General features: G+C 40.1%; 1 protein-coding gene across 1 annotated transcript in view; it reads right to left on the bottom strand.

The window, feature by feature from the left end:
- Positions 1-27,842, bottom strand: part of DPYD (dihydropyrimidine dehydrogenase) — a 2,051,548-nt gene that overhangs the window by 1,485,195 nt on the left and 538,511 nt on the right. The window contains exon 4 of the mRNA XM_077452870.1: positions 16,046-16,133. Within this exon, the coding sequence (XP_077308996.1) occupies positions 16,046-16,133 (88 nt within the window). The remainder of the gene's footprint in view (positions 1-16,045; positions 16,134-27,842) is intronic.

Consider the following 27,842-nt stretch of genomic DNA (forward strand, 5'->3'; position numbering starts at 1 on the left):
TTTGATGTCTGCATAACTCTTCCAAAGAGCCAGCCTACTGATTGCATCAGGGCTGAGGATTCACGAGGAGAGTCCTGAGGCAGAGTGTTGTGATGCTTTTTTAGGAAGCTATTACAACACCGTGCTGGTCCCTCCCTCCACTGTGATCTGATTGCATTGCATAGAGAAACACAGAGACCCAGTGACATGAATGGGTCTAAAATAAGGTGTATATTGAAAACACAAAGGTTTTATTTAAAAATAAAAATTGGCATGCAGGGCAGGCAAATTAAAAACATAATAAACTTCAGCTATAAAGTGGGCATAAACTCCCATCTCTGACTTTTACCTATAGGTAAGCCTACAATATGGTTTACCTATAGGTAGTGTAAATATCTCCTAAATGTGCACCATTTAGGAGATATTTACTGTACATGCATATATCACTGGTGCATGCACTCTGAAGGAACAGCTAACCGGGCAATTCCTTTAGAGCTCTGTGGTATAAACGGTGGCTCCAATGCGCATGCACGGGAGTAATGTCATTGCGGCTCTGGCCAGTCACACAGCCGGAATCTGCGAAACCAGAAGGAAGACCAGGTGAATATGGAAACGCCTGCAGCAGTGACAGCTCGACGCTGAAAGAGCTTTGTTTTAAAGCAAGTTTAACATAATGTGCTAGTATGCAGTATTGTAGAGTACAGGAAAAAAATACCCAGGAGTTTATTTTGTGGTCTGTGTAATAGATGTGTAGCACTGATATATACTTTGCCAGCATATTTTTTTGTTGCATAGTTGTGGTGTGTCAATGCTTATTTAAGCCTGCTGCATATGGTGCATTCCTGTTGTACCTTGAGTGAATGGAAACAAAACAGGAAATCAACAGGTTTAATCTGCATATGAAATGTTAAACTATGGCATGGCTAAACAGTTCTCCATTGCTTTGTTTGTCCAAAAATATACAGTATTTTGAAAATGTGCTGTACTTTATCAACAAATGTACATTCAATTTGACCAGAATAGGTTACAGCAAAATAATGGAGAAACAAAAAATAAACAGATGTACTTTATTTCTACAAAATTAACTGATCAGTCATTCCAAGCTAAGCTCAACATTGGTGACTCTATGCTGGCACAAACTGCATGTCTTTTACACAGTAAGTCATTCAGAAACTGAACTGAACTTTTCAAAGCTGTCAGAAAATGTTGTGTGCTAGAAAATGACTCCAGCAGTGAGCATCACCTTTTTTTTGTACATGGCTGATGTGCCACTTAAATGAGAAGACTGACTTGCAACCAATGATTCTATTAAATGTTAAAGAGCTGTAAGGATCTTAAGAGGTGACGTGTGTTATTATGAAAGATACGCTATATCAAGTCTCTGTGATTTAAAGCCAAGATTGAGACAACAGGCCAAGCCAAAACTGGAATTTAACAGATTTATTTCAACAAGAGGATGAGAATTTCAGCTCAGCAAAAAAAAAAAAAAAATAGAAAATCCATGGTGTATTTAATACAGTCGTACGGTGTGTTGCTGCCTCATGTGGCTGAAATCAAACTTTATGGATATAAACCTTAGTCTTTTTCAAGCTCAATTCCAGGAATTCAGCTGCTTTGTAAAAGAAATTAAGACACACTATAAGTTAAGTCCAGTGAGGTACACCTTCTGGGCTTAACTCTATTATTTATATCTGACAGCTTTATAGAACTCTATCACTGCATCTTGAACTGTCACTGTAGCTGCTATTCCCACCTCTCCCTTCCTCTTGCCCAATAACAGACACCTTGGTATTATGTGAACACTTAGACAAAATACAAAGGCTTCTGTGAATGGACAGCAGAGGGGAGGGGCGGGCATAGTTACTGTTTGTTTGGCTCTTCTCAGTTCCTTAGAGTGTCTCTCCAGCAGATCAATAAACCTATCAAATGTAAATAATTAGAGAGATTAGGGGGTATTATGCAACTCATAGTGTGCCTTCACGTTTTACAAAGTGCCTGAATTCCTATAATTCAGATTTGAGTTTTTAAAGGAAAGGTAACCTGTCTCCAAGAAAATTACACATGGATATGCAGCACTTGTAAACTGAAACCCCCCCCCAAAAAAACCCTGTAAGACAAAGGCATAATGAGCTAGTATGCGTCACATACTAGCTCATTATGAAATACTTATGTAGCGGGGACATAATTGTGTATTAATGTAGTTATGTTTATATAAATGTTAAATCTGTGGACATTGCGATGGCTCAGTGTTTGGAGACATCTACTGACACATTCTGGTAATGCACAGATATGGTGATTTTGAAACACAAAAGACTGTCATAGGAAGTGATGTTTGTTTTGGTAAGAGGTTTGACCTTTGTTACCCAGGAGTCTGTGTAACCTACCCATGAACACTCTGATATGCACACTCTTGGGACCACGCTGCCAGCCTATGCGGAACTGTGTGTAAGGTCCTCGGGCACATTGGCAGACAGCCAACGCAGAGTACAAACCGGACCGTTTGCGAGGTGACTTGACGGAGCCTGAGAGCTGGTGATCAGATTGACGAGGTTCGAAGACGCTTGTTGGAGTAGCAGAGGACCGGATCCAGTCGGTGGAGCAACACAGAGCATCTGGCTCAGCCTGAGCGGAAGCAAGCTGCAGTTATCGGACCGAAGCCATCACCCCGAACTCTGATCCAGTTGGTGAGTGGGTTACGGCCCATCATTTAATACTATTGCACACAGTTAGACTTACTCACAGGCCTCACTGGAACCTGTCCCACGGAAGTGAAACTGAGAAACTGGCATTTAGTAAGCTTGAGGCCCAGTTCACTTTAGCGCCCACGTGCGATTGCAAGTTCTTGGAGTTATACCTGGAGTATTCTTAGTTAACTTTCTCCACTTACTCCTTTGGATTACAATTACCTGAGGAACCATTTAAGCTAGCAAAGAAAGAAGATAAAGGAGGGAAATACTTTAAGTGAGGCTTCACATAGACTTTACGTAAGGGGAGCTCTCAGGTCTAGATAATAACGTATTTGCATATTGTTTATTGTATCTGACTGTTGATTCATGCTGTACTGACGTTCTATGTTGGGACGATAGTGCAATACCTGTAATCACTTATTTGTTATACTTTCAGTAAAAAGTATTTCTGGTTAAGAGTACAAGTGTGTGGTCTACTGTCTTTCCCCACCAGGTGGAGCTAGAGGATCCTGAGGGATCAATACAGGTACCTTATACTATCTGTATTGTACTGTATTATTATTGCACCACAGCTGTGCCAAGGGGACAGAGTTACACAGAACGGGGGTTTCTCAGAAGAGTGCAGGCCCAACTCAAATTAGCAGCTCCTTCGGGGGTCAGTGCTACACTTACCTTAGATCAAAGCTGTTGCAGTGGTCCACACACACTGCTGTGACCAGCAACACGTCTCCCAGAGTTATTTCTGGGCTTGCAGGCTCTGGCGCTGTGATTGGCTGGAGCTGTGATGACGTCACTCCCACACATGCATGCGGAACCACTGGTCACGGCACCAGCCCCCAAGAAATGGCACGAGCAGGCTGTTTCTTCAATGCGGCATGCGCTGATGATGTTGGCGCAAGCATATATGGTAAATATATCCTAAACCATGCAGGTTTAGCAAATATTTACAGCACCTACAGGTAAGCCTTATTATAGGCTTACCTGTAGGTACAAGTGATGTAACTAGGTCGGCAATGGAACTATTCAAATTGCCCAACTCATGTTACAGCGACTCTGAAAAAGGTTCCTGCACTACTTTTTGCCAATTTCATTGCGACTTGCATAGACTTTTGTTAAACAAAATCACAATGAAATTGGAGGAGCAAATCGTACTGATCTGCGGCTTTGAAATTGCGCTGAAGTTGAGCGATTTAAAAGCCACACCAGTGTGAACCAGGACTTACCCTTACATGTTAAAGCGGAGGTCTAAAAAATAATAATTAAAGGTCAGCAGCTACAAATACTGTAGCTGCTAACTTTTAATAGTAGGGCACTTACCTGTCCCGGGTGCCTGTAATGTGGGCACCCCAGCCTTCAGATTGACGCCCGGGTGCCATCACCATTTCTGGCAAGGGAACCAGGCAGTGAAGCCTTTTGGCTTCACTCCTGGTTCCCTACTATGTATGTAGTGGATGACATTTTGGACATAGTGTCATTTATGTGTAAATTTAGTTTTTTGCCTCAGAACGGTAATGGGGTTCTGAGGGTTAATTATGTAGGTTAACTTTGACATCAGTTTGGCTGGGCTGTGTTAGAGTTCTGCCTGGTCATGTGCACGGTGAGGTGCACATGACAGGCCAGAACTAGGCCTGGTTGGACGTTTTGGGTATCAGCTTCCTCGGAACCAATCAGTGGGTGTGCCGGGCCCCGCTGAGGTGTCTGGGGAGGGGTACTTAAGATGTTGAGGTCACGTGTTACGGGTGGTTCGTTCGTGAGGCCCTAGCGGTCTGTTCCTGTTTCCTGGACTGGGGTAGCCCCGCGAGGGGTCACGGTCACGGAGTGTTTGACACTCCACAACATACTTCTGTTGGTTACCCCAAATAGACCCACCTGGTCTGGGGTATGGATCCGTCTGTTCCCGAGTCTCGGAACCGGCTGGTCCGAGGCGCAGTAACTGATGGAGGATTCAAGGTGTCCGAGTGTGCTCTTGGCTTGGAGAGGCACCACAGCTCGTGAAAGTGACAGGGGAGGACTCTTCGGAGGAGGGCCAACAAGCTGGCATCCTGAGAAGTGCCTGGTTACTGAGTTGGGAAGGACATTGACGAATCCACGTTTTTTCCAGTACTCTCAAGGAGACAGAGAACGTTACGGTACTGAGGAAAAAGGTTCCTGTTCACTTTCAGTTACAACTTGTTCAAGGTCAGACATTTTACAAGTTCTGAATCAAAGTGCTGACTGCCATAATTTCTGGCTACAGATTTTTTCAGCCTTGAAGCGCCCAGCTGCGAGTGGCTACTCTCTGGGTGGTACTAGAGACTTTGCCTTGCCCTCTGTTCCCATACGAGACTGTAGGATGTTACCCATGCAAAATAAAACCTTTCAAAAAGACGTTATTGGTGTCAGCATCCAAAGTTGTTGGGTATCAACCCTGGGAACCCCTAGACGTGGAAGAACAAGCCAAGCGGAGGTAATCGGTAAGCCCAAAATGTTAAGGCTGCCCTGCAAAGGATTATGGCCGCTACACATGCATGAAGCGTGCTGCACTTTCAAAATAGTCTGGCGGCGGGGGAAGGAGGAGAGGGGCCAAACTTCTGGGAGATCAGGTAGCAGCCCATCTACCGGAAGTGGGTATGGGGACCTGTCATAAATGGGTCCTCGTTCCCCCCTCCCTCCCCCCGAAAAGGTGCCAAATGTGACACCAGTTCCGGTGAGCAAGCATATAAGCGGAAGTTCCACATTTGGATTTATAATTGTTTGCTTAAAAATGCTGTAAAATAACTCATTCTATATGTTATTAAATGGGATCAAATTCTAAAAACATTGAACAAAAAAAATGGGAGCAGTTAAAGAAAATATTAAATAATGGCATTAGTCAGTGTATTTTAATTGGTACAAATATAAAAGAGCCAAGGTTAAATCTGGGTGGCAAAAAAATTGTGTAAATAGGTATAAAAGAGTGAAAAAAAAGACCTTTAAAAAAAATAAGGACTGAGAGGTCATCTTTGGCATTCCAAAATGACAAGGTATGCAATAAAAAAAGTATGTATGCAATTAGGGCAAACCACAAAGGACACATAGCACAGGAAAGTAGCAAGAAAAATAAAAAATCACATTTAAAAAAATATATATATTAATAGTAAGAAAGCAAGGTCTGAGCATTTTTGGTCCAGCAGAGGATTGGGGGGGGGGGGGTTATTTACTAAATGCATTCTTCTCGTCATTTTTTTTATGAAGGAAAAAGAGATGTATAATAAACGAGATTGCTTTATTAGTGCCATAGCACAGCGTGTACCCTTGTGGCTAACAGAAGCCAGTGTCCAAAGAAGACTCGAAAAACTTAATGTAATTGAATCACCAGGACCAGATGGCTTACACCCAAGAGTCCTCAAAGAACCTTATAGTCAGACCATAATTGCTAATTTTTAAGGACAGCTTACTGACAAGATTTGTACCAACCTGATTGGTGAAAAACCAGCGTGCCAAGATATATACCTGAGAATTACAGGCCAGTCAGTCTAACATCGATAGTATGTAATTTATAGGCATGTGTAATTTGTTTTTTGATGTTTTTTGATGAAATTCAACAAATCTTTTAATTCGGAAATATTTGAATTAACGAAAAACCGTTTAACACATTTTTCCAAAAATTTGAAAATTTGTAAGTTTGTAAATTTGTAAATGCAAAAATTTTAAAATAAGAACGAAAATCTGAAAATAATAACCAAATTTTGATAAATTTGTATTCATTACTTTCATAAACAGCCAAATTTGAAAGGAAATTCCAATACCTATAATGTAATAGTTAGTTATTATTAGTTAGTTATTATTTAGGATTTTCGAATTTCCAAACTTTTGAATTTTCTAATTTACAAATTTTCTAATTTACAAATATTGCATTTAAACGAATGGAACATACGGAGTTCAAATATTTCTGAAGATACAAATTTATTCTAAATAACAAATTTCAATCATAACGAATGACCCAAAAAAATGAAAAAAAGAAAAACTAATTTTTGGCAGTGCACGTCTAGTCAATTATTAGCGGGGTTGTTAAGGGAATATATCCAAGAATTTACTTATGTAGACAGTATTTTTAATAATTATCAGCATGGATTTATGAATAATCATTCTTGCCAGACTAATGTGTTAACATTCTATGAGGAAGTGAGCTAGATAAAGAAATGTCTGTAGACGTGGTATATCTGGGTTTTGCCTAAGAATTCAATACAGTTCCCCATAAGCCCTTAAAGTGTTACTAAACCCTGGACCCTGCATTCACTATAGCACTTCTTTCAGTGATGGAATAAAGTTTGAAGAAGGAATTTGCATACTGCACTGGCAGTCCTATCAGGTGTGAACATTGGTGATTGGCCCTGTGCTGATCACATGCACTCTCCCAAGAAAAAAAGCTATACACATCAAACTGAGCATGTGCAGCCTGACTCCATTTACTCTATCTTATCTAGAAATGTTGGGGGGGGGCAATATAAGAAGTGGAGGATCTGAGCATGCAGTATAAAACAGCTTTTTTACACATTGCAGAGGATTAACCCCTCAGGTTTCACAGTGAGTATAACAAGCATGCTTTACTGCATATACAGACTGTTGTGGATTAAGTAACACTTTCATTTATAAATGGAGATCTGTTGACTTGGAAAATAATGTATGCACCTGAATAGAAAACCGGTTACAGGGGTGCGTCCAAAGGGTGGTGATAAATAGTGGTCAGAAATTGTAAGTGGGATACTACAAGACTCTATTCTGGGATTAATTCTGTTTAAATAATTCATAAATGATATAGAGGTTGATATACAATTTTCAATCTTCTGTTTGCTGATGATACAAAGCTAAGTAGGGTGATAACTTCAAAGAAGGATGACTGCCCTATAGCACTTGTACTGCTACAGTACAGCAGTTGTGGGCAGAATCACGTATTATATTATAACCCTTTGATCACCCTAGATATTTAACCCCCAGCCAGTGGCACTAGTACCATGAAAATGCATATTTTTAGCACTGATCATTATATTATTGTCACTGGTTCCTGCAAAAGTGTTAGTTAGTGTCTGATAGTCCGCCACAAAAAATCACTGATCGCCGCCATTACTAGTATAAAAAAAAATTCCATAACTATATCCCATAGTTTGTAGACTATAACATTCATGTAAACCAATCAATATACACGTATTGATATTTTTTTTTTACCAAAAACATGCAGCACACATATTGGCCTAAATTTTTGAAGATATTGTTTTTTTGGGGGGTTTTTTTTTTGTTTTGTTTTTTAAATGTCTGTCTTTTTTTGTTTATAGAGCCAAAAAAAAAAATGCAGTGGTGATCAAAAACCAACAAAAAAAAGGTCTATTTGTGGGAAAGAAATTACATACATTTTATTAGGGTACAGTTTTGCATAACTGCACAATTTTCAAATAAAGTAATGCAGTGCCGTATCGCAAAAAAATGGCCTGGTCATGAAGGGGGGTAAATCTTCCAGAGGTCAGGTGAGTAATGTTGAAAAATGTAAAGTACTGCACTTGGGGGCTAAAAATGCAAATGCAAGTTACTGACTAGGAGAAGTTTAAGGGGAATCCAGGATAGCAAAAGCTCTGGGGGTTCTAGTAGATCACAGGCTCAGTAACAGCATGCAATGCCAAGCTGCAGCAAGCAAATAGCAGACTATTAGTGTGCATTAAAAAGGTATTTACTGTACTTTGGAATGCCCATAAGACATACATCCGGGGAATATTTATAAAACTTGGGGCTGGGGCGAGAAGGCGGCGGCAGCAGAAGATACGTGAAATTACAGAAAAAATCCGTGACCTAGAATCGGCAAACAAACAGGACATATCCTCAACATTGACTGAACAGATCAGTAGACTGAGACACGACCTGAGACTCCTCCTACTGGAGACTTTTGAGAAACAGGCAAAAAGGTTAAAAATGACATATTATTCACAGGGTAACAGGGCAGGGAAATTACTTGCACACCAACTCAAAGGCCATAGATTAAAATCAAAAATCCCCTACATTCTTCATTCTGAAAGCAAGCAAAAAATGTATCATCCTCAGGAAATTGCTAACGCATTTAGCGACTACTATAGTTCCCTTTATAACTTAAAAGACGACATTGATACTATCCAGCCCACACCCTCACTAATTAACGGTTTCCTACAAAAATTATCTTTGCCCACCCTTTCTCCACATCATCTAGAACGACTTAATGCACCTTTCACATCAGACGAAACTCTCAAAGTGATAGACTCACTCCCAGGATAAAAATCCCCTGGCCCTGACGGATTCTCTGGGGATTACTACAAGACGTTTAAACTGCATCTGCTATCTCATTTGACCGAAGTGTTTAATGGTGCTGCCGCCTCCTCCTCTTTTCCACAGGAAATGTTAAATACTATTATAGTGACTTTGCCGAAGCCTGGGAAAACGCCTGACACACCAGCTAATTTCCGCCCCATATCTTTACTAAACACAGATGTGAAAATTTATGCCAAATTGTTAGCAAACCGTTTGATAGATATCCTACCCTGCCTAATACACCCTGATCAAACTGGGTTTACAAAGGGACGTCAAACCTCAGATGCCACTAGGAGGCTGACGAACATCATTCACCTGGCTGGTGCGGGGAGGGGGCCTTCTCTGCTCCTTGCGTTGGATGCAGAGAAGGCCTTCGATAGGGTCCACTGGGGGTATATGAGAGCAGTCCTGACCAAATTCGGTTTTTCTGGCATGATCCTTTCGGCTGTCATGGCTCTATACTCGAACCCTTCAGCCAAAGTATACTCCTCGGGCGTTCTTTCTAACCCTTTTTTAATAACTAATGGGACACGTCAGGGGTGCCCACTCTCCCCACTTATATTTAACTTAATTTTAGAACCTCTAGCGGCCTGTATAAGATCTCACTCCAATATTACTGGGTTTAGGGCCCAGAATTCTGAACATATGATCAGCCTGTTCGCAGACGACATTATACTAATGCTCACAGACCCTGAAAATTCCTTGGCTTCGGTACATGATACTTTGAGAATGTTTAATACGGTGTCTTATTATAAAGTTAATGAGAGTAAATCTTATATTCTAGGGATGGGTGTGGACAGAGGCATGCAGTCGAAACTCAGTACACGGTTTCCCTATAAATGGAGTGAGAACGGTATAGGATACTTGGGAATCACCTTGACCCCCACCACTGGTGAACTATATACTAACAACTACGTTCCTTTTCTTAATTCCCTACCGTCTAAGTTACAAGCCCTTGATAAAAGGGAACTCATCTGGTCCGGTAGGCTAGCAGCAGTAAAGATGATAATTTTACCGCAACTACTCTATTTATTTCGGTCCCTCCCTATTCCTGTCCCCAACCACTACTTTACCAGGGTACAAGCTATCATAAACAATTTTTTATGGAAGGGGAAGAAAGCTAGGTGGGCCTTTAAAAGCTCGTTAACGACGAGAAATGCTGGGGGGGTGGGAAACGTTCTGATCCAGGACTATTATCTAGCCTCCATTTTAGCACAGCTGCGTATGTGGTTCCCTGATTCACCCTCATCGAGATGGAGGGAACTTGAAGAAAGCCAAATCCCCAATACTAACCTATATAGTTATTTACTGACGTACACCTCGAACACCCCCCGCACCACGTCTATGGCACCATCCATCGTAGCTTCCTTACGTGCTTGGAAGGTTCTCCTTGCACAAACCTTTCGAACCCCTACTTCTACCTTAAAAATCCCTATTAGCAGCCTTACAGGACTTATCCCTAACTTGCAACTATCTCAGTGGCGGGAAAAAGGTATCACTTATATCGAGGACCTTAGAATAGGGCCAGCAATGAAGACATTCTGCACGTTGCAAATTGAGTTTGGACTAACAGAATCCGACAAATATAGATATATCCAAATCAGACACCTTCTCCAAACGAACACTCTTTCAGACATACAACTTCCATGGAAGATTGTCTCATATCTCACCAATCCCTCTACTAATTTGAGGGGAATCTCCCTATTCTATAACTCTCTTAATGATAAACTGACATTCCGCAAAACACCCAACATTAGCGCATGGGAAAAAGATCTAGGTAAAACATTTACGGAAGACCAATGGCAAATGGCACTGCGAATATCTTATGCTTCCACCAAATGTATTAACTTATGGGAATTGACGCAAAAAATATTGCGTCGTTGGTACCTTACTCCGTATAGGATATCCAAATTTGCCCCCAGTGTCTCTCCACTCTGTTGGAGGCAGTGCAACAACCCTGGTACCTTGTACCATATCCTTTGGGAATGTCCCAAGATACGTACACTTTGGAATACGGTATTTCACGTGTGCTCACAAATAGCGAAGACCCATATCCCCGCCGATCCGGCACTAGCCATCTTATCCCTGAACATGGATCTGATTCCCAAACCCTCTAGGACGATTGTGTCCCACATTATGACGAGCACCAAATTGGTCTTAACACGCCACTGGAAAGATCATAACGCACCAACGTTAAAAGAAATTATCATAACTACTGACACCCATGCCATGTACGAAACCATGTTTGCATCAACACAAGGCAAACTTATCGTAGCTAGAGCAAATTGGAAAACTTGGACTGACTGGTTTAAAAATACTAAACTGACATGATAAGTACTTTATAAGACTCACGACATGTGGACAGGTATGCAGCAAACTGTGCTATGACTCCAATTTCTGGCTTATTTATATCCTTTTTTTATTTTTCCTTTTTAGTTTTCACTCTACCGGTTTATTATTTCCTTTTTACTATCTTCCCTTTGTTAAAATCTCATGAGTTTTAACTTTTTACTCATCAAGGTTATTTCATGTTGAACGGCCTTCAATCTTCTTTAACTTGCCTACACGGCGTATTGCTCAATTGATGATGTAATTTCTGCACCGAATTATAACCAGCTGCAACAAATTTATTGCTTTAAATTCATTGTTATAAATTTATCGTTTAAATTTTTCTGATGCAGCACATTATCGGTGGAGGCTCGTGCATTACTCATCAGGGTTCAATTTGATTAAGGGCTTGTGTACCGGGGCCGTGGGGGACTGCTGGTGCCGCCTGGAATTGGAAGCCGGTGCTTGCAGATTCAGGGGGGGTGGGGGGTCTTCCCTCTCTAGGCACAGTGAGTACCCACTAGGGGTGCCAGAGGGAGGGCCTCCCCCCCACAATAGGGAATCAGCTGGGCGCCCTGGCGGCTCACGCGGCTCCGAGATCACAGACCTGGTTGAGCGATGTTGTGCGATACTATTTTTCCTGCATATTTCCTCATGTTTTATACACAATGTCTTTTGTACTCACTGTTTGTTGTTGTAACCCGACCTGTTGTATCCCTATATGTGTAAGTATATACATATTTTCTTGTTTAAAACTCAATAAAAAACTATTGCAATGAAAAAGGTATTTACTCATGAGATAAGACTATAATTCTAGCACTTTGCAAAATCCTGGTCCATCTTGAGTATGCTGTCCAGTTCTGGTCACCAGTGCTCAGGCAGGATTTGCTAGAACTGGAGAGAGTACAGGGAAGGTCAACAAATCTAATAAGGGAGCTGGAGGACCTCAATTAGGAGGAATGACTACAAACATTAAACCTATTATCCATAGCAGAGATGCTTAAGAGGGGACATGATGTACAAAAATCTAAAAGGTGATTCTAGCATAGGGACCATACTATTCAGTTTCAGGTAACAGGACATGTGGACACTCAATGAAGTTGAACAAGTAGTTTAACCCTAAACTGCATAAAAAGTCCTTTACCATCGGAACAACAAGGATGTATAATTCCCTCCCACAGTGTGTAATGTCTGCGGGGAGTAACACGAATTTCAAAAAACTCTTTCATGGGCATCTTAGCAAATACAATATTCAGGGATTGGAAAACAGTATTAACATACACAAACACCCACACAAGTTGAACTGGATGGACTGGTGTCTTTATGTGTTTATTCAACCTTACAAACTATGTAACGTTTTCTTTTAGTGAAAATGTGTAAATGTTTTTTACAACCTCCTTTTATCTGCTTAGCTGGGTTATCTTTAATAAATATAATCACGTGCCCAGCGAATCTAGTCTAATGCCATTATGGGCTGGCTGTCTCATCCAGGTTCTTACAACTGAGTCTTGATGATGCACATCCAGCTACACCCTTTCTCATCTGCAGCATGTGGAAGATGATGCCTCCTGAGATATGCTACTGTATATCCACAGTGACACCAGAAACAAGATGACATCATTCTCGCCTAAACAAGAATGAAGGTGGGAGTGGGCTGAAGCGTGAATAAAATGGCATAGGGGTGGGGGTTTTAATAGTGCAAGTGGATTTAAAGTGGAATTACAGGATTATAATAACTAATCTTAAAACTGCTCTCACCCTTCTTCTAACACTAAAAGTTTGATTGGGCTTTAATGCATGTCAGTCAATCCATACAGACACATGTGAAATGCATGAATAGTCCAATACCACTATTCGTGCATTTTAAATTTTATAGTTGACGCTAAATGCCTATTTATTTCTATGTTCATGTGGTTTTGTGATTGCATTTACTTCCTATGTGGTCTTGCAAACATGATGGATGGGCATTTATGTCAGAGGCAGCAATGGGAGCAGTCATCTTCCTCCCTGCCAGCATTAATTGCAGGACTGTGACATAAAGCACCAGTGTGACTACATCACCAGCCTAAACAATGGGAGGCACAGAGTAGGAAGGGTGCAAACTAAGGAATGATTTAGCAAAATTAACAGTCTTCCTTTAACCACTTCAGCCCTGGAAGATTTGGCTGCTGAATGACCAGGCCCTTTTGGGCGATATCGCATTGTGTCGCTTTAACTAACGATTGCGTGGTCATGCAACGCTGCACCCAAACAAAATTGACCTCCTTTTTTTCCCACAAATACAACTTTCTTTTGGTGGTATTTGATTGCCTGTGCGGTTTTTATTTTTTGCACTATAAACAAAAAAAGAGCAACAATTTTGAAAAGAACACAATATTTTGTACTTTTTGCTTTAATAAATATCCCCATTTTTTAATTTAAAAAAGCTAATTTCTCAGGTTAGGCCGATATGTATTCTTCTACAATAAGCGTATATTGATTGATTTGCACAAAAGTTATAGCGTCTACAAAATAGGGGATAGATTTATAGAATTTCTATTATTTTTTTTTTTCTAGTAATGGTGGCGATCTGCAATTTTTATCATGACTGTGACATTATGGCGGACACACCGAACAATGTTCAGACATTTTTGGGACCACTGACATTTATACAGCATTCAGTGCTATAAAAATGCATTGATTACTGTAAAAATGTCGCTGGCAGTGGAGGGGTTTCTCCGCATCCAATTCACATGACAGGATATTGTGACCAGCTCTCTATGGAGCAGGTTCACATATCTCCGTTGGAGCTGCGGAGTGACTTTGAGGCCGCGTACACACGGGCGGACTGTTCGCCCAACTTTGTCCGCTGAACAGTGTTTGGGCGGACAGTCCGCTCGTGTGTGGGCTTTCAGCGGACAGTTTCAGCGGACAGTTTGACGGACAAGGTTTTTCGGAATTTCCGAAAAACTGTCCGCTGAAACCTTGTTTCAGCGAACAGTCCGCTCGTGTGTAGGCTTGTTCGTCAAACAAAGTTGCGCGCATGCTCAGAAAGGATTTTCACGCCGAAAGCTATAATGCAGTGTATAGGACGTCGTATTTTTCGTCCCGTCGTACGTGCCGTTCACGTCATCGCGCACGGTTTCAGCAAACTGTTCGTCCGTCGTGTGTGGCCATGTCCGTCCATGCTAAGTTTGAGCGGACTGTTTGCCGAAACTGTTTGACGGACAAAGTTGGGCGAACAGTCCCCACGTGTGTACGCGGCCTCACAGGAATGCTGTGCGTCTTTGGCTCTGTTTCAGGGCCAAATTCACTCAAAAATTCGGCCCTGGATCATAACTGAAACAGAGAACGGGGACGCACCTGACCCCTGCTGTGAGCCTCATCTGTCAGAGGTGTGAACCCAGTCTCAAAAAGAGTTGTACTGCAAGAACAACAGATGAGAATTTGGGGGCTGAAGAGGAACAGACAACTGGAGTTCACATCAAGATCATATTGTGGAATATACAACTGATACTGAAAAAAGAAAACTGTAAAAACATTGGCTTTCTCCTGGACATATACTTTAGAGGTAAGCAGCGAATGTAACTAAAATCCAAACATGCTATGGTGAAGAATCTTCCAGGCTTTTTAAATGGGAGTGATTGAGCCTCCACAAAGTTTTTTTTTTTTTTTTTTTTTACATTTGCTGCTTTATAAATAGACCCCTAATGCAGGCCATACATGGGCTTAATTCCAAACATGTTTTATTTAGAAAACCAGAAATTTCATGCATTTTGTGATCTGATGGTGCCACCATTGATTTTGAAATTTGACCAACCAAGCCTTCACTTTTACCTCATGTTGCTACATAAAAAAATGTCATGGTTGGGAATCTTCTTTTCTTTCCAGGTCACAGCTCATTTATTTTTCGATTATATTTCTCGCATGTTTCTCCAATCATTGATTAGATCATTGATGAAGATAAACATTTGCCCGATTACTCAAATTCACGGCTGCACACAAAATGGGCCATTGCTGCAACCTGCTAATGGTGCGAAATTCGAAAGAAATATCTTAGTTACGATTTACATAAGAAAATGATTTCGGAATTCAACCCATGTATGGCCTGCATAAGTCTGTTGGAGTTCTTAGATGGCTAACTGATGATCTTCACTACAAGCAATCACAGGGCTATGCTACCTCATTTTTATGAATGAAAACCACCAGGAGAAGAATCCACACATCATTCAACTAACTATATATATAAAAATATATATATATACATATATATATATATATATATATATATATATATATTTTTTTTTTTTTTTTTTTATGTACTGTATTGTTAAGTCCAGTTAAGTAAGCCATGTAAAGAGTATGACATTTTCAAACACAATTTTTAGGATCCTTTTACAATAATGGGGCTTCATTAAGACTGTAAAAAAAGAAAACACGTATAAAATCATAATTATTGCTATCAGCAGCCAATCATATTTGACCTTTTATTTGATTGAAAACACAAATTAGGATTAATGCTTAGGTGCATCAACTCCAATTTTATATTCACTTTTAATTTCTCCAGTTTGTATGCATTTGCTTCAAAAAATCTAAATGTATAAAAATTACACTGCATAGCAAGTTCGCCAAACTAAGCCATGCTCAAAAAAAAAAAGTCTGTAATTCTTGTGATAATCAATCCTAGCATTATCCATTATATACAGTACAATATACTTATATTTTCTACATTATTTCCCAATGGAGGTGTTTGAACGTATGCTGCCCATACATAAAGGGTTTACCTTATTTGCAATGCTTGTGATGAATGACTTGATATCCAGGTTGGTTGGGCAGCTCTTTTGACAAGGAGCATCTGCACATTTCAGACATCTGAAAGATAAGAGGCAGTGATAAATCATATGTGTTATGAAGCATTGTCTTTTACAGCGAAAGTATGAAGCCATCAAAGCTGAGAGGTTGTGAACTCAACAACTGAATTACATGAAGCAAATTAGATTGTAAATAAGGATCAATAATAGCCATCACATCCCCAGGGACAACTAAATCTTATAAAATAGCAATATTTGCTAAAAAAAAAATGTAGAATGTCATCATGCTGAGAGGAAATTTTTCTGTAAACAAATGCAGTACATGACACCATTCTTTATTCCTTGGGAGGGGGGCGGGGGGAATCGAACAGGGTCAAACATTCCAAAAGTAATATTTCAGTCAAAAAATGCATTCTAATTGGCTAACTTATCTTCTGGTTTCTTATATCTCTTGGAGATTCTAATGCTGAGACCTCCCGGCAATAGTTACTAGTGGGTACTCCTTCTCATTCTTTAGCATTGTTCAAAATATAAAATAAAAATCCAATAGAAAGAGTGTATCGCCTGCCTCCAATGTACAAATCTAGAAGCTCAGCGATTTCAACACTGTAGTGTTTTAGAGATACAATCAAAAATAAACGTTCTGCCTGGATAAAAAAAAAAATAACAAAAAAAATGAAACAATGTATGGAGAAACTGAGACAATCAGCACTGTCACATGCTGAGTTCATAGACCTGACTCCAGCAACTGCTAGCCTACCAAAGGACTTTCCTCAAGTCCCTCAACTGAATAGAGTGGCAGATGGTGCTAAAAGAAGGTAAATATATGCTGCTAAAAAGCGCTAAGGTAAAGCAAACCTGTTGCATTTACTTGTGTGGAGAAAGAACAGGTACACATTAACTGCTTTGCTAAAAAACAAAACTGTTTATTTAGCTACTTGTCTACTGGGCACTTAAACCCCCTTCCTGCCCAGGCCAATTTTCAGCTTTCAGCGCTGTCACATTTTGCACGACATGTTACACTGTACCCAAATGAAGGTTTTATCAATTTTTTCACACAAATAGAGTTTTTTTTTGGTGGTATTTAATCACTACTGGGATTTTTATTTTTTGCTAAACAAACAAAAAAAGACCAGAAAAAAATAGCTGATTACCGGCTCTGTGTACATCACATGATCAGCTGTCATTGGCTGACAGCTGATCCCATGGTAAGGGGTCAAGATCAGCCCCTTACTCCGATCTAAGTATAGAGTGTGAACCACCAGAAGAACTGAATAGTTCTCACCTAAATTTGTTGCCTCATCCCAAATATATATTGTAGAAAGATAGGGACAAGAGAACCCCCATGTACACTGGGACTTTATAGGCATTCAGAAAAAGAAAACCGTGACCGTGGGGATTTTTGGTGTGGGGACCCTTGTGGGGGTTTATGTCGAGTCCAAATTGGGTCTACTATCTTTTCCCCTTGTGGGCTAAATGGTAACGAGTTTATTTCTTCCTGAAAAGTTTTTAATCACAACCTTTTTCTACGAGTAGTATATCTACAATCTAATGCTGAATGCCTACATTTTTTCCTGTATTTCCTCTGAAGAAGGGAATAAATTTCCCTAAACATGTTAGGCCAAAAGGAGGAAAATGATATGTATCGAAGCTTGCAATGTCTATTCGTGAATATATATTTTATGTATAATGTATCACTGATGCACATGTTTGGTATCATCTTACATGTGTTTTTTATGAAAATTATGTCTTTCTAAATAAATTATGCTTTTAAATATTTTTCTTTTTCTGTATGCCTATAAAGTCCCAGTGTACCAGGGGGTATTCTTGTCCCTATCTTAGGGTCTTTCTACTTTACTCCGATCTATGTCTCATTGATTTGCTGATCACAGGGAGCGCAGGTAGTTCACGTACATGAACGCCCTACCAGCATATTAAGGCCTGTGCTGTTGTCTTATTTTTACTATAGCACGGGCACAAAGGGGTTAAAATGTCATTAAACCCAGACTATGAAAAACGCTCATTGCATGCTATATTACAGAGTGTTTATACTCACAAAGCCGCTAAAGTAATCTTTTTGTGTAGAGTGAAATTTACCTGCTTGATCCAGCCTCAGCTGCCCCTCCCATCTTCTCTGTGTCCCCACTGCAGCCTGAGATTGAGTAAACCAGATTTTGTCACCTACGGTTTCCCTTCTAATCTCTTCATTTTCCCCTTTTTCTTATTTGTGCAGCCCACATGGGTATAGAGTCAGACATGTGGGTGTATATACAGTGGTAAATGACACCCCGCTCCTTCCCTCGTCCTCCATGTACTCCTATTGCTAAACACTATGGGGGTGAGATATAGTTTCTTGATTGATAACATTCACTAAGAAACTCACAAAGCAGCTTAGTTTTAATATAAATCAGTATAAAAATATCTAATGTACGTGCCAATACCTGAAGTATTGGTTGCAGATGCTGTCTGCAACCAATACTTCAGGTATTGGCAATTACATTAGATATGTAAAAGCGGGGTCAATCATCAACTAACACCATATTATTGCACAAAAAAATACACATTTGATATTCAACAAATGTTTTTGTGGAGCTGCAAAACAGTTTTTTGATAATTATAATTTATTTTGAATAGCTCTTCTGAAACGTGTTTTTTTTAGTCATGTGACAGTCACAGCACCAACCAGGGTTGTGCAGGCAAAGACACATACTGTATGGAGCATACATCAACAGAGTAATAGAAGGCCCTCCCAAAGATCTTTCCTTGCAGATGCCAAAGAACAGAGAAAGATCATGTGACCAACCACATGACAGCTCTGCAGGAATAAGGCACTTAGGATTTAAAAAATACAGCGGCAGGATGTATATGATTTATGTGACTAAATTATGGCAATTAATACTTCTTTGCTTAATATCCCTTTAAGAGTAGGGAAGAGCTGAACTGCCCTTGGTTCAGTTCAAGCAGGGTTCTGTGAAATGCAAAGAAATTTAGATGCCAAACCCAAAACCTATTTAACCACTTAAGGACTGCCTCACGTCAATATACGTCGGCAGAATGTCACGGCTGGGCACAAGCACGTACAGGTATGTTGCCCTTTAAGAGCCCAGCACGCTCGTGACCCGGTCTTGAGCTCCGTGACCGCGCCCTCGGGACCAATCGCCGCCGATGTCCCGTGATCGAGTCACAGGGTTGAAGAACGGGGAGAGGTACGTGTAAACAAACCTCTCCCCATGCTTCCTAGTGAGCTTGTCACTGATCATCTGTTCCCTGTCATAGGGAATGAAGATCAGTGATGTCACACACCAAGCCACGCCCCCCCCCCCCACAGTAAGAAACACACATTAGCTCAAACGTAACCTCTTCACTGCCCTCTAGTGTTAACCCCATCACTGCCAGTGACATTTTTACAATAATCAATGCATTTTTAATTGCACTGATCTCTCTATTAATGGCAATGGTCCCAAAATTGTGTCAAAATTGTCCAACGTGTCTGCCATAATGTCAAAATCACAATAGAAATCGCCGATCGCCGCCTTTACTGGTAAAAAAAATGATTAATAAAAATGCCATAAAACTATCCCCTATTTTTTAGACGCTATAACTTTTCCGCAAACCAATCAATAAACGATTATTGCGATTTTTTTTTACCAAAAAATATGTAGAACATTACGTATTGGCCTAAACTGAGAAAAAAATGTTTTTTTTATATATTTTTGGGGTATATTTATTGTAACAAAAAGTAAAAAAATATCGATTTTTTTCAAAATTGTCGCTCTATTTTTGTTTATAGCGCAAAAAAAATAAAAACTGCAGAGGTGATCAAATGCCACCAAAAGAAAGCAAAATTTTGTTTTGGATCCACGTCGCACAACTGCACAATTGTCTGTCAGTTAAAGCGATGCAGTGCCGAATCGCAAAAAGGGGCCTGGTCCTTTAGCTGCATATTGGTCCGGGGCTTAAGTGGTTAAATCAATAGGAGCCATATTTGTCAAATTGAAAATGCCCATTTTCTGAGCTAAGAGGCAAAAGGCTGTCAATAAACAGTATGGGGGTGGGAACTACCTTGGGCAATATGTACCAGTGCAAAAATAAATTTTAACCACTTGCCGACCGACTCACGCTGATATACATCGGCAGAAGGGCACGTACAGGCAGATTAACGTAACTGTACGCTGCCCTTTAAGAAGTGGTTTGTGGGCACGCCCTCCAAGACCTCCGTGAGTGTGATCGTGGGTCCCACAGACTCAATGTTCTCGGGGATACCCACGATCATCTCACGGAGAGGAAGAACGGGGAAATACTAATGTAAACAAGCATTTTCCCGTTCTGCCTAGTGACAGGACACTGATCACAGCTCCCTGTAATCGTGAACGATGATCAGTGTCGTGTCACACATAGCCCCCCCCCCACAGTTAGAATCACTCCCTAGGACACACTTAACCCCTACAGTGCCACCTAGTGGTTAACCCCTTCACTGCCAGTCACATTTACACTGTAATCAATGCATTTTTAATTGTACTGATCGCTGTGTAAATGTGAATGCTCCCAAAATCGCGCCAAAAGTGTCCGATCTGTGCACCATAATGTCGAAGTCATGATAAAAATCGCTGATCACCGAAATTACCAGTAAACAAATATATTAATAAAAATACCATAAACTATCGGCTATTTTATAGACGCTATAACTTTTGCGCAAACCAATCAATAAGCGCTTATTGCGATTTTTTATAACCAAAAATATGTAGAAGAATAAATATAGGCCTTAAATGAGATGATCAAATACTACCAAAAGAAAGTGCTATTTGTGGGGAAAAAAAGGACATCAATTTTGTTTGGAAGCCATGTCGCACGGCCGCCCAACTGTCATTTAAAGCGACACAGTGCCAAATTGCAAAAAAATGCTCTGGTCTTTGGGCAGCCAAATGGTCTGGGGCTTAAGTGGTTAAATAAATTCAATGGAGCCAGGAGCAATAACTTTTTAAAACACTGATATTTACTAAGGAAAATGATTGTAGGTTGCAGCAAATTACATTAATCATCTGGCTTCTATAAAAAAAAAACAGTGCATCCTACAGCATGAATAAAATAAAATATTACATGGAGTCCCCTCAAAATGTATACCAGACCCTTTAATTCTTGTATGGACTTTAAGGGGGATCCTCATGCAAAAAAAAAAAACCTGAGGTCCTCCTAAAATCCATATCAGGCCCTTAATCTGAGCATCCAGCCTGCCAGTCCAGGAAAGGTTGGTACAAACATGTACCCCCAAACTATACTATGCCACATGTTCTCAATATGGATTTTCACCCCTGGCAAAGTACATTTTCCCTATGTTGATGAAGACAAGGGCCTCTTCCCCACAACCCTAGTCCAGTGGTTTTGGGGGTCTGCAGGTAGGAGGATTATGAAGAAAAGGTCCCTCTATATAAATGGGTAAGGGGTATATAGTATCCCTACTCATTAAAAAAAAGGACTGTAACCTAGGAATAAACACACCCAAATGCTTGACACATTGTTTATTAACCACTTCAATGTCAGATACTTTTACCCCTACCTGCCCAGGCCAATTTTCAGATTTTAGTCATTTGGTATTTTGAATAACAATTACTCATCTTGCAACTCTGTACTAAAATTACATTGTTATGATATTTTTTTAAGACAGATTTACTGTGTTTTTTCGTTTTTTGCTAAATAAATGAAAAAAGATCAAAAGAAAATTATATTTTTTATTCTTTTATAACATTTTGAAAATGCCATATTTATCAGCGTATAACATGCACTTTTTTCCCCTTAAAATCAGGGGAAAATCAAGGGTGCGTGTTAAACGCCAATCCGCCACGATTTCCTTTGCGATTTTTGGGCTCTAGGCGGCTTTCAGCCACCTTTGGCCCTTCTCGCGGCTTTCGGCCGCCTTTGCCCTTTCTCTGCGGTTTTTGAGAGCGTCCGAAAGCCTCAGAGTACGGCCAAGGCAGCCGAAAGACGCCGAGAAGCGGCGAGAGCAGCCGAAAGCCTCCGAGTACGGCCAAGACGGTCGAAAGCCACCGAGTACTTCCCTGTGCCTCCGAGATACGAAGGACATCTCGGCGGCGCCATTTTTAAAAACAAAAGCAGAGGGGACGGACAGGCTGCATTGCAGACAGGCTGCAATGACAAGGCTGCAATGATGGACAAGGCTGCAATGACAAGGCTGCAAATGATGCTGACAAGGCTGCAGATGGACACTGATAAGGCTGCATTGATGGGCATTTAAATGTAAGTTTTTTTCCTTAAATTTCCCTCCTAAACTTGGGGTGCGTGTTATACGCCAGTGCGTGTTATACACCGATAAATACGGTAAGTCATTTTTATTCTTCACCGATGGCACCAATGAGGCTGCATTTATGGGTATTGATAAGCACTGATAATAAGCACTTATCAGCCGCACAGATAATCAGGGCACTGATGAGCCTGCACTGCACTTTGTGTTAGTGTAAATAACGTACTCATTTGTGCCCTCACAGATCCACTCTCCTTTCGTCACATGCTATTTTTTGTGATTGGCCCTTTACCCCGAACTGTGATCTGCTGTATCCAAGGCACACTGTGCCGCACACAGAGCGCACCTGATCCGTGGCCGGGGGGGTGGTGGCACACAGTGGGGACACAGTGGCTGCCTGCTTCTTTAGGAACTATTGGCAGTGGGGAGCTGTAATATATAGAAGAGGTAGAAATATTGCTTCTATATATAGTGCTCAGCTCCTGCTGAAGAGGTTGCCAAGCAGAAAATGTCCAGGCATTGGGACAAATGTCCAAACAGCCAAAGTTCAATACAGATCTAGGTTGAACCAAACCATTGGTGGTTCATCCCTATTGAAGTTGAACTTTAGAATATACAGCTAAGCGAATCAGAAGAGTGACATGCCCCTTCTTTTCTTGCTCTACATTTTACAGTGTCAATTAGAAAGAAAGAAGCTAATGGGGTGCTGATCTTTACAAAGCTTAGAATATCCCGCAAACCCAATGTAAAAGTGTTACTTTTCATTAAATATGTATCTTTTCAGAAATGGAAATATAATAAAAAATATGCAATGAAAAAGCACTGACAATAATACTTTAGTGAGTAGTTTCATCATATAGAACATTTAGCTCATATGGAAAAAAAAACAACAACAACAACCGTGACATGTGTGGTACCATGAAAGAACTCATTGCCACCATAGTATTTAAGTTTGCTTAGCTAATTTTTTTATTTACTCTGACAACAATTATCAAGCAGCTCATTCCCCAAACAGTATCTGGGAACAGGAGACAACTAGGAAGATGTATCTATTTTGGGATAGAAATTAGACTACTGCCAAAAAAATCTCCCCTACAAAGCAAGTAACAATGTAGTGAAAACTGGACGTCTTGCTTAACATTTAAGTTTGGCATTATTTATTTCTAGTAAGTAATCATACCGGTAGCACTGCTGAAATTACTTGAGAGATAAAGAGAGAAAGAGGAAAAAACACTTGCAGCTGTAAGTGTTGAACCTCCCCTTGATGCACAGTGCACTCGCAGAATCAGAATGCATACTTAGAATGGGGTTACCTGCACTTAGAGTATTTTATAAAAGCAAATAAACGTTCAGTTTCTATCAAATAGACATCCCTTTCTTAAATGACTCAGCTTTCACCAGGTCCTTAATCACAACTCCAGCTTCCAAAGATGTTAAAGAAAAGTACTGTATGTTCAATGACAGAATGTACAATATATGCATAGAATGGCAAAGACATAAGACCTTCTGATTGCAGCAGGTCCATTCACCAAATAATGCCACAACCCCTGCCACACAGAAGTACCTTTTGATTTAAAGTGCCTCCCACCTACAAATGTTGCATGAACCCCTGTTGTTCAAGACAATCTGTAGCCACCAGGTACATTTGTATTTAGATTTCTGATGGTCAGTTTTGTTGTGAAATGTGTTTATCTGTGAATTTAAAGGATTTGTATTTATAATCATTTGCAGTTTTCTCTGTTAACAGGGTGCCCATATACCGGTAGGTCAGCAGAGGAATATCTCTGTCTACTTTGTGCTGAAGCCCCTGCAGATAGAACAAGTGTAGCCACCAAGCTGGCTGATCTCTGATCCCCAACAACATTACATTTATAGACCCTTTTCACACTGGAGCCATTTTTTGAAAAATACCTCATCTGCAGTTCCAGTGTGAAAGCCCGAGTGCTTTCACATTGGGGCGCTGCGCTGGCAGGACATAAAAAAAAAGTCCTGCAAGCAGCCGGCTCCTCCACTGCTCCTGCCCATTGAAATGAATGGGCACCGTTGCCGAAGCGCCTGCAAAGCTTTTTGACAGCAGCTCTACACGGGCGCCATTAACCCTTTCCTTGGCCTCTAGTAGGGGTTAAAAGAATCTCTCAAAAGTAATTTTTTTGTTGTTGTTGTAGGTGCAGTGTAATCATATCAAGATTGATTTTCCAGCGAAACAAACACTCTTTAGCAATGTTACTGCCTTGCTTTAGACAGTGACCATCAAACAAGTTGGTTTAAATCTGGTATTGCTGGACTAGCAATTTTACTGGCTGAAAATACATTTTAAACACTGCCATAGAGAAACATGCTTGTCAAATTATAGTTGTGACACATTGCTAGTGATACTTTATCTAGGAATAAAAATACTCATAATAAATGCAAAGTCAAAGAACATAAGCTACGCATCTATTGTATACAGGCCTTCAGGACTGAATGCTCCAGAACTTCTACTTGCCATATAAATGTCATTCTCTGAAGTGTCTTGGTCAATTCTGCATTCATACAGTAGTTGTGAAGTGACAATACATTAGTGATTGCAGCAGGAAGCCAAATCATCTAAGCACCTCTCATACCATTTGACAGTTGCATTTAAATGAATTGTATTTGCTTACAGAGTCATTTTGCTGCTATTGACATAGGAGACTAACAAAGATAATGCCTCTGAAATTATACAATAGTTCATACCTGTGATTACTTTGCATTCTATTCAAGTTATGCAATGTATTTAACAGTGGCTAGTAAATCTATTATTGGTTTAAATTAAAGGGAGTCTTTAAAGAGAAATACATAGTGTGTAATTGCTGTATTGCACCAAAAGTAAATATGTCTTTTAAAGGCCAAGTTCACCTTTTTTTTCTAACTTGCAGCCTCCTTGTGTACCAATAAACCAAAAATGTATCTCTGTTGCAGAAAAGAAAAATATTTTGCTGTCTTTTAGGACACAGCCCCTATATAAAACGTATCCATTAACCATTCTGAAGAAGTATATTCCTGGAACCCTACAATGCTCACCATGTAAAGCTGCACTAAGAGGGGGGGGGGGGGGTTGGGGAGATAAGTAAAACTAGGGGTGGGGATTTGGAGATTTGGAGAAGAGGATTTGTGCTAGAAGTGGGGATTTGGGGGAGAGGGGAGATTTGGTGAAATAATTTATGCTAACAGTGGGGATTTGGGGGAGGATTTTTGCTAGGAAGAGGGATTTAGGGAAGGATTTTTACAAGAAAGGATAATTTGGGAGAGGATTTACGCTAGGGGTGGGGATTTGGGGAAGGATTTGTACTAGGATGGTGATTTTGGGGGCAGGAGAGATTTGGGGGGATTTGAGCTGGAAGGTAAGATTGGGGGCAAATACTTTTTTTGGGGGGCTGCAGTTTGTCACCTTGAGTGATAGATGGCTTTATCCCAGCACTACCCTGACTGCACACAAGGCACTTAAGAGATCTTCTCTTCCCCACATAACACTGAGATCAGACTCCCTTACAGGTACAGCCTCAATCTGCACAATGTGTAGCTGGCTGCTATTTTGAGGTTCTAACCTGTGAAATACCCTGATCGGATTGGCAGCTGCAGTAGCCAGCTACGCACTGTGTGGAAGGATACCGATCTCAGCCATGTGCTCTGTGGCGAGGAGGAGATCCCTTAAGTGCTGTTCCAGCAGTAACCTCAACTCTGCTGACCCCTGTCCCCTGCCATGCTAACCCCTGGACATTGCCTTGATAACCCACTGTACACTGCTCTGCATACTATTGGCCTCTGTACACAGCCCTACAAACTGCCGACCCTATCCACTGCCCTGCTAATTCCCTGTAAACTTCTCTGCTGACCTCACATCTTTAACCTCAGTGATATTTTTTTCTGCACTCCCATATCAGACAGCCTAGATCCAGTTAAATAGTGAAACAAATCAGCGCAACATCCCTTAATAAAAAATACACTAATAAATATGCATCATCACTCAGGCTGAATTGCTGCTAACACTTTTAAAGGTGTGTTCACTTCCAACAACCATATATTGGAACTAAAAAATATATATACAGAATGTCAAAGGTGCGGGGATAGGAGGGAAGACCTGGTGCATATGATCTGGCGATGTCCCCAGTTGTATAGGTATTGGAGAGGAATAATGGAAAAAATAAACTCTGTGTTTGGGACATCATTGGACACGAAGGTCAGGGTGTGCATTTTGGGCCTAATAGAAGAGGATGGTGCATCGGTACCCACACAGATAGCAATAACTAGATGTTTGTTTCAAGGAAGGAAACTGATAGCATATAGATGGCAAGAAAAAAATCCCCAAACGGTAGTAGAATGGGTGAAAGTGGTAAAAGATACGATTGGGAAAGAGAAATATATGTATATATATATATATATATATATATATATATATATATATATATATATGAAGAGAGGTAATTATAAGAAATTTGAAAAAATATGGAAGCAATAATTGGAACACCCTGGAATATATGGATGTGACTAAGGAATGAGAGGATGAAAGGGTGTGAAAGTGAGATGAATGAGAGGTACACATGGGAAGAGGGGAGAGAAGGGGAAGGGGTGGGCAGATAATGGAGAAAGTATGGTTTGTTTCTTTATTTTTTTCTGCTCCCTGTATTATGAAATGTACCATATATGTTTTAAGTAATGTTGATATAAGAATGGAAAACAAATGTATTTTCTTAATAAAAAAACTATTTAAGGTAAAAGTAAATATATATATATATATATATATATATATATATATATATATATATATATATATATATATATATATAGATAATTGCACCGCAACAGGTTTAAAAATAAAATGACAACACACAAGTGAAATGCCACTTAATATGTAATGAAGTATACCATATGATAACAAATGTGAAATGTCCGCTTATGTCTGGTATCACACAGCTGAACTTGTGTTCACATAACACCTTGTGTTAACAAAACAATTTTTTTTTAATGAATTTAAATTATAAACAAAATATGTGTCAACGCCACAAAAAATATATACATAAAAAATTAGATATAATAATACAAATTTATCTGCTGCAGGTAAAATCCTATACCATAGATTTAGGAAAAAAATGTGTTCAAATAATGTAACTGTCCTAATCCAAACAAGTGCTAATACAATATTACCACTAATACAGTGTTTACACCTTATATACTAACCTTACTCTTTAAATTTATAAAGTGCAACGTGACAATAAAGTGCCAAATATCATAAAGTGCAATTTATCACAACTTAAACCATAAGCATATGATATTAATCCCCAAAGTTCATTGTTATTTGTCATATATATTCAATGTGCTCGTATACTTCAATTTTCATCCGTGCTTTGTGACATTAACTTTTCAACGCTTCGTGTGCCACCACCTTCTAAAATGGGCACTCTCATTTTGGTTCGGGTTTATGACAGGAAGTGATTCCGCCTGTCACAAACCCAAACCAAAACGAGGCTTGGAGCGCACACCAGGATCAAGGAACGA

This window comes from Lithobates pipiens, unplaced genomic scaffold (genome assembly GCF_037356315.1).
Source record: "Lithobates pipiens isolate NorthernLeopardFrog02 unplaced genomic scaffold, aLitPip1_a1.2 Scaffold_23, whole genome shotgun sequence".
NCBI classification, from domain to species: Eukaryota; Metazoa; Chordata; class Amphibia; order Anura; family Ranidae; genus Lithobates; species Lithobates pipiens.